The sequence below is a fragment of the Lolium rigidum genome, chromosome 4, assembly GCF_022539505.1.
Source record: "Lolium rigidum isolate FL_2022 chromosome 4, APGP_CSIRO_Lrig_0.1, whole genome shotgun sequence".
Lineage (NCBI taxonomy): Eukaryota > Viridiplantae > Streptophyta > Magnoliopsida > Poales > Poaceae > Lolium > Lolium rigidum.
In genome coordinates this window covers 148,952,425-148,960,104 of record NC_061511.1, presented here as the reverse complement: position 1 = coordinate 148,960,104, position 7,680 = coordinate 148,952,425, and the positions used below count along the sequence as shown (strand labels likewise).

Below are 7,680 nucleotides of genomic sequence, written 5' to 3'. Positions count from 1 at the left end.
CAGTAGCGAAACAATACTATCGGCGGTGTCGATCACATGTACTTTCGCATGTGTTTCCACCCTTTGCCGCGCGCGCGCGCCGCTTTCCAGCCGTTCTCCTCGTCGCCACCTCTCGTCTCTCTAGCTATATATCGCACCACACGCTCGCACCATGGCCGGCATGCACAGCGCGCGGAGCCGTCAGCTTCTCACCTCGATCAGCTCCCTAGACGCACACCATGGCTCGAGGAGACGATGCCGCCGCCTGCCGCTGCAGTCTCTCCCTGCTGCCTCCACGCTTCTTCCTCCTCGTCCTCGTCGCCACCCTCACCGGTAAGGCACTGGCCGTGTCCGCGTGCAGCTGCAAGTGCGCGCATGCAGGGAGCGCCGGCGCGCGAGCTGCGTGATATCTTCCATTTGCATGCCTCTGATGTCTGCTCCGCCTCATTTTGCGCAGTGGTTTTGGTGGCGGCGCCGCCGTCTGCGAGGGCGGCCTGGGTGGAGGATTACCCGTCGGGAGTGCCGTGCGGCGTGACGATTCCGGTAGAGCAGTGCGACCCGGGCGACGCGGCCGCCAACAGCGCCTGCATGGACGTGTGCCACTACGGCGGGTGCAGGCGCGGCGGCCGCTGCGTCTCCCTCGGCTTCGCCAGGGGCCGCGGCTGCCATTGCAAGTGCTAGCTCATCGATCCAGGCCGCCGTCTTGAGCTAATTAAAAGTTTCTCTGTTCTTGGAGCACTTTCTTTGCGGCTTTTTTTTCTCTCTGTACTTGAGTTGGTACTTGGTAGCAGAGTAGTACGGTCTTCTAATTGTTTTACGACGAAGAGTAGTATTGAGGTGTTTGCACCTGCACAGTCGGTTGCTTTTGTTTGTACCTGCGGTTTTTTGTGTGTGCATGCACTGCACAGCCTGAGCAATAGCTAAGCATCGGCACTGAGAAAAGAAGCGCCAGGTGCCTTTTGTTCACTCCCTTGCCTTTTGGCTTTCCTTTTTAGCAACCTCATGCTGCCAACTGCGACCTACAATTATCAAACCAACAACCCTATATGTCCTTGTGACTTTCGCTATGATTGTTTTTGGGTTGTTTTTGTAGATGAAGATTTTGGTAATCTTGTCTGCCAGAGGCATACCTTGGCCGTTTGCCCATTATTCTAGTAGTATTTTCCATATGTTCATGTTTTTTTTTCCAAACGATCCACCAGAGGGATCGAATTTTCATTACCAGAAGATAACGAAAATACAGCAGTTCTGAACGATAAAAAACAGAAAGGGGAGGATCGCCGCCTAATGCTAGCGTTCAGGCGAGAACTAAACAAAAAATTTAGGGACAAACACAGGCATAAGGAACCTCTGCCTACTACAAAAGGGATAGTTTCAGATCAACACCAAACAGCTCAGCAAAACATTGCCAGGCAGCAACTCCAATCTCTTTTTCCATCAAAGAGGGCCCCTTCAACGATCTCCAGCAGCATTTCTGTCATCAGGATTCTTGTTCTCCAAGCGAAGAAGACTTCCACGCCCAGCACTTCCATAGGGAACTCCTTCCGTTCCAGCAGCCACATCTAGACGCAGGAGGCCATCAGCACCAGCACGGAGTTCCAGAGCGTCTTGATCACCATGAAGACCTGACCAATATTTCATAAAAACAGCAGCGTAGCTGATTAGTTCAGCAGGTGAACTAATTAACTTTTTCTCAAAACAAGCTCTATTTCTAAGCTTCCAAATGGACCAGCAAATAGCTGCCAGCCCAGCAATCTGGGTATTGCGACTTGCAGGAGCGAATTGGGGAAACCACCAAAAAAAATTGGGAAAAACTCCCAGGGCGGGTGGGAGAGTTGATGGCAGTAGCAACAGTACTCCAAACAAATTTGGCAGCAGAGCAGCCAAAGAAAATATGATTGATGGTTTCATGTTCTTTGCAGAATTGATAGACTGAATCTCCAGACCAATTTCGTTTGAGTAGATTATCTTTTATAGCAATGGCATTATGCCAAATTAACCAAAGCCAGATTTTGATTTTTAGTGGTATCTTGCTCTTCCAGAGATGCTTAAACGATCTGTCCAACCCATTCCTACACATGTGTTTATACACAGACTTCACAGTAAACTCGCCACTTTTTGACCATTTCCACCTGGGGGAATCTTTTTCCTGTGACAAATTGACTTGATTCATCAATTGAATCAGACCAGCCTCCTGGATGATAAGATCAGGTGTCAGCCATCTTCTGTAAGTGAATCTCCAGCCCATACCAGCTGCCTCAGCAATAGTGACACTTTGATTGTTGCAAACATCAAACAGTAACAGAAACATATCTTTGAGAGGACTAATGCTACACCAGGAATCACCCCGTAAGCTAGTTAAAACTCCATTCCCAACTCTCATCCTCCCGCCACGGAGATAAATGTTTCTAACTTGCAACATGTCGGACCAAAGTGGGGAATCCCCGTGTCTATGTTTTGCATAATACACACCTTTGCCTCTCAAGTATTTTGCTCTCATGAAATCCTGCCAAGGACCATTATCATGCTCCAATTTCCACCACCATTTGCACATCAAGCTGATGTTGAATTTGAACAAGTCCTTAACCCCCAAACCACCTTTCTGTTTAGGTCTGCAAATCCATTTCCATCTCACAAAATGATATTTTCTTTTATCAGCACTACCAGCCCAAAAGAAGGATCTGATTGGTTTATCAATCTGCTCTAAATTTGTCTTGTGCAGAATTCTCAAAGACATCTGGTAGACAGCAGTACTGGAAAGACAGGCATCAATCTTAATCAACCTTCCACCAATAGACATAGAATTACCAATCCACCCACTCATTTTTTTTCTTGGTTTTTTCTCCCAGAAACTTCATCTCTGAAACAGAGGTTCTCCTGGAACAAACAGGAGTTCCTAGGTATTTAATGGGCCATGTACCTTTCTGCCAGTTGAACAGCTCAGCATAGAAGTTCTGTTTGTCAACATCTTCCAGGATCATCAACACTTCACTCTTTTCAAAATTGATTTTCAAGCCAGACATAGCCTAAAAAATATACAACAACAATTTCAAATTCACAGCTTGTTGGGAAACATCCTGAATCAGAAGAATGGTGTCATCAGCATACTGAAGAATTGTTGTACCATTAGTAACCAAACTCTCAGCCAATCCTGTGATCAGACCATTGGATTGAGCCAAATGAACCATTTTAGCTAAGCTGTTAGCTGCCATATTAAATGGGAAGGGGCAAAGGGATCAACTTGCCTAACTCCCTTATGGCTAGTAAAATATGGGCCCACTTTGTCATTAACTTTGACACTGAGGGTCCCACCAGCAACAGTTTTTCTAATCCAAGTCAGCCAGTTGCTACTGAATCCTTTTTGTTTACATCATTCAAACAGGAAACCCCAATTTACTTTGTCATATGCTTTCTCAAAATCAATTTTCAACACCACACCTTGTTTCTTTCTGAATTTCTCTTCTCTCAAAATTTCCTGGAGCAGCATAACACCATCTGTGATGTATCTCCCTTTGATGAAGGTTGTTTGACATGGCAGTAGAAGCTTATCCATAACAGGATTTGCTCTAACAGTCAGGGTTTTAGTCACAATCTTAAAGAAAACTTGCAGCAAACAGATTGGTCTAAACTTCTGAATGATATCAGCATCATCAGATTTAGGAATTAAAGTAATAACCCCATAATTGATTCTATCTAGGTCAATCTTGTGTTCAAACAAGTCATTGAAGACATGCATGATGTCAAACTTGATGATTTCCCAGCAAGATTGATAAAACTCAATGGGAAAGCCATCAGGTCCTGGTGCCTTATTTTTCTCCATGTGATCAATAGTATCTTTAATTTCCTCCAAGGAAAAATGCTTATCCATGTCAGCACAGTCAAGATTATCAAGTTTTTCATCATCTGTCCAAACATCATCCCTCAATCTGATACCTGTATCAATCACGGGACCAAATAACTCTTTATAAAAGGCAGTAGCATGTTCCAAAAGAGCAGCATCACCTTGAACAATAGAATCACCTTTTCTCAAGGAGAAAATGGTCCTCTTCCTTTTGCAACCATTAGCTGCTCTATGAAAGAAAGCAGAGTTACTGTCACCCTGAAGGAGCCAGTTTTCTCTTGATCTCTGTCTCCAGAAGGATTCTTCATTATCCTGAACTTTCATCATTTCTTGCTGAAGTAGGGCCTTCCTTTTTCTTTGAGCTAAAGATAAGGGCCCCAACTCCTCTAAATCTTCCAGCTCCTTCAGCTCACTGGAAATGTCTTTTTTTCTTTTTAATATCAGCACCTCTCAAGTTGGCACCCCAACCTTTTAAATATTTCTTAACATTTTTTAACTTTTTCGTCAACCTGTCTAAACTGTCTTTGGCAAACACTTGTTGTTCCCAGCAAATCTTAACTCTATCAAGAAAGTTGTCCTCTGCTAGCCATCTTTTCTCAAATCTGAAGTATCTATTTTTAATCCTGATGTCTAAAGTATCAAGAATTAAAGGATTATGGTCAGACATCTCTCTAACCAGCTTGTGGACGAGAATAAGAGGGAAAAGAATTTCCCAAGAGCTGCTCATCAGAAACCTATCCAGCTTTTCCAAAGTGGGATCAGTGTGATTATTGGACCAAGTGAACTGGCCACCAGCCATATGAATCTCTCTCAAAGCACAAGTGTTGATAATAGAGTTAAAAATATCAGTCCATTTATTATGGCTCATAGCTTTATTTTTCTCATTGGAGAACCTCAGCAAGTTGAAATCTCCCCTACCAAAATTGGTAGAGTTTGATTATTGCGAGATATTACCAAGTTCCACCGTAAACTCTTCCTTGTCACAACTTTGAGCAGCACCATAAACAATGATCAAGCACCACTTCTCATTTAACTCCAGATCGAGCAAGGTCACTTTGATGTGGTATCTGCCCACAGAAGTATCACAAATGGTAAACCTGGATAGCCTAAAACCACCCAGGATACCCCCACTTCTACCAACTGAGCTGATCCACTTCCAGTCAAAATCCCCTCTAGGGTCAATTCTCCTGAGAAAAGCAGGAGAAAAATCTTTTTTGATAGTTTCCTGTAAGCCAATGAAGTCCAACGGTTGTTCTCTTATTAAATCTGCCAAGAAAGCACTCATCCCTTTCTTGCCAATCCCTCTGCAATTCATAGAAGCACCTATCATAAATAATTTGGATTTTTCCTTCTTCTCCTGGTTCCAGCTACAATGCCACTCAAAGGGTGGTCATTGTAAGCCTTCACCTGGGTAGCACATGATTTTGACTGTGCCCCCAAGGTAGCATCACTTGATTTTGACTGTGATCCACCTCTCCCAACCTTGCAAGCTGATTTTTTAGCTCTTCTTTTCCTTCTAGACAGAACAGGAGTGAAATCTTCCCCTTCCTCACATCTATCACTTTCACTCTGATCATTGCCAAGCCCCAACAGCAAGATTTGATTTGTATCTTCACTACTGGTATTAGCAGATGAATCATGCATTGTGGCAATATTATGTCTAGCAATTTCTAGATCTTTCAAATAAATAACTTTTTCAAGATTAAAGGAAGCAGAGCTAACTGCCATTTCTAGGGCCCTATTTAAAATTTCCTCATCATGTAACAAGGCAAAAGAGTTGTGGGTATTTAGATTTGTACCTGGGATGTTCCTGGCTTCAGTGTTCTCCATGGCCCAGACATCAATCCTTGAATTATGAACGCCAAGAGCTTCAATCCTGGAACTCATCCTGTGAGCTTGTTGTTGTTGTTCTCCACCAGAGCTGAGAGGAATATCACCACCTGGAGATTCATTGTCAATAGAAGGGTTATCAACCTGAGAAAGAGGATCTTCTTGTGTATCAGGTTCAGCTTGAGGGCCATCTACTGGAATAACAACAGCTGTTCTTTCATCACGAAGAGAAGGAGCAGCCAAGGCAAGAATTCCTTGTCCCTAAGTCAAGAAAGGAACATCAGAGTCTTGCGAGTTATCACTGCTGCCATAGTCAATCATTTCATCAGAGGGGTCATTATCTTCATTCCTATTTTCAACAATGGGATCAAGAAGGCCCTTGTATTCTTTCTGAATTGTGAAAGCCTTATCACTGTTGGACCTTGCAAGAGAGTTGAGAAACTGCTTGTAGGAATCAGCAGCCTTCTTGGAGGGAGAGCTCACACCAGAGTGTGATGGGAGAGAGGCAAGAGCTTCAACAACCTCCTTATGTACCTCAGGGAGAGGAGTAGATATGTCAGAAGCACAGGACATCTCCATCTCAAACAATTTCCTTTTACTAGAGTCTTTGTTTCTTGGCAGAGGGGAGGCTTGGAGGGAAGACTGCCTATGAGAACCATTGTAGGCACCAGAAACTTTGGGAGGGGCAGATTGAGAGCCAGCATCAGAGTCTTGAAGACCTGTTCTCTGTCTTTTTAGGGAACCATGATCACCTTCATTTCCATGAGTATCAACAGGGATAGCAGATTTGTTGCCAGTATTAGAAGTAGGATCAAACAATTCTCTAGAATATTGAAATTCATAAAAACCTTTCTTGATTTCAGCAATCCTAGAATTAGGAACCAAAGCCAAGTCCTGGCTGCCAATCTTCACCCTCACATATGCAAAATGTCTAAGGTAGTTCTTGTCAAGAGCAATAGGCTTACCAACAAGACTTGCAGCATAGAAAACAGTGGATTTATTCCTAAACTTCATAGGGATGCCTTTTATCCTGAACCAAGCTTCTTGCATACTGGAGATAGGTTCAATGTCGCCAGCCCATTTCTCTAAACTGATAGTAGCCCCAGGCACAGTTCTCATGAACAACTTACCAAAATGAGCGAGTTCTTCAATAGTCTTGGCTGAAGGGAATCTGGTTCTGAACTCAGTAGCTGAAACTTCCTTGGCAAAGAATCTCCAGTTAATTTTCATAGACTCTGCCCAAACATTGAACTCATGCTCTATGTTCCTGCAATTCACTTCCCCTTTTTCCACAGTGATGTGAGCGTAATTGAGCTGCTCAACAGGATAATTGTCTTCTTCTGGAACAGGGATGGAATAGAAACCAGAGCCGAATTCCTCGCTGCCGAAGAAAGGGGCCTTGTAATCCCATGGATCACACTCTTGACAGACAGAAATCTGGTGATCACCACCACAGACAGAGCAGGAGAGATTACCATTAGCTCTACGAGGAGCCTCATTTCTTCTACTTGCAAGAGGCAGGGAGGCAGGAGCTGGCGGAGGTATAGAGGACCCCGCCAACTCCGGCAGAGAAGCCAATGACTGCGAGCTATCAGCAACTGTGGCAGATCTAGGCACAGGCATGACCGGAGGAGCTACCGCAAGCACATCTACAGCTATAGCATTAGACGGTGGCAGAGAGGAGGCTATGGGACTTACATCATCAGATCTGGTGGAAGTAGGGTTGGAAATGGCTCCAGGGGCCATCTCAGAGCGATGAGCCCATCGATCACGAGCACGCAGCTCCTCTTCCTTGCGATTCCTCTCAGCAAGAGCACGATCACGCGCCGCTCTCTCCGAGATACGCGTTGCTTCGCGCTGGCGCTCCTCATCAAGGCGTCTTCGCTCATCAATCCTTCTGCGTTCCTCAAAGCGGATACGCTCCTGATCAGCATGACGCCGCTCTTCTTCACGACGGCGATTCTCATCTTCACGACGCCAATCTTCATCGCGGCGACGCTCATCTTCCCAACGACGCTGCTCGTCTCTTC

At 44.7% G+C, this 7,680-nt stretch overlaps 1 protein-coding gene across 1 annotated transcript; it reads left to right on the top strand.

The window, feature by feature from the left end:
- Nucleotides 1-218: 218 nt before the first annotated feature.
- Nucleotides 219-660, top strand: LOC124647617. Its single transcript, XM_047187531.1, has 2 exons — nt 219-312; nt 437-660. Exons 1-2 carry the CDS (start codon nt 219-221, stop codon nt 658-660), a joined length of 318 nt encoding a protein of 105 aa, XP_047043487.1.
- The last annotated feature ends 7,020 nt before the right edge of the window (nt 661-7,680 follow it).

Bases quoted from the DNA above. Each gene is read 5' to 3' on its own strand.
- LOC124647617 (XM_047187531.1), top strand. From the start codon at position 219: ATGGCTCGAGGAGACGATGCCGCCGCCTGCCGCTGCAGTCTCTCCCTG. The intron at 313-436 runs GTAAGGCACTGG...CATTTTGCGCAG, and splicing joins CCTCGTCGCCACCCTCACCG to TGGTTTTGGTGGCGGCGCCG.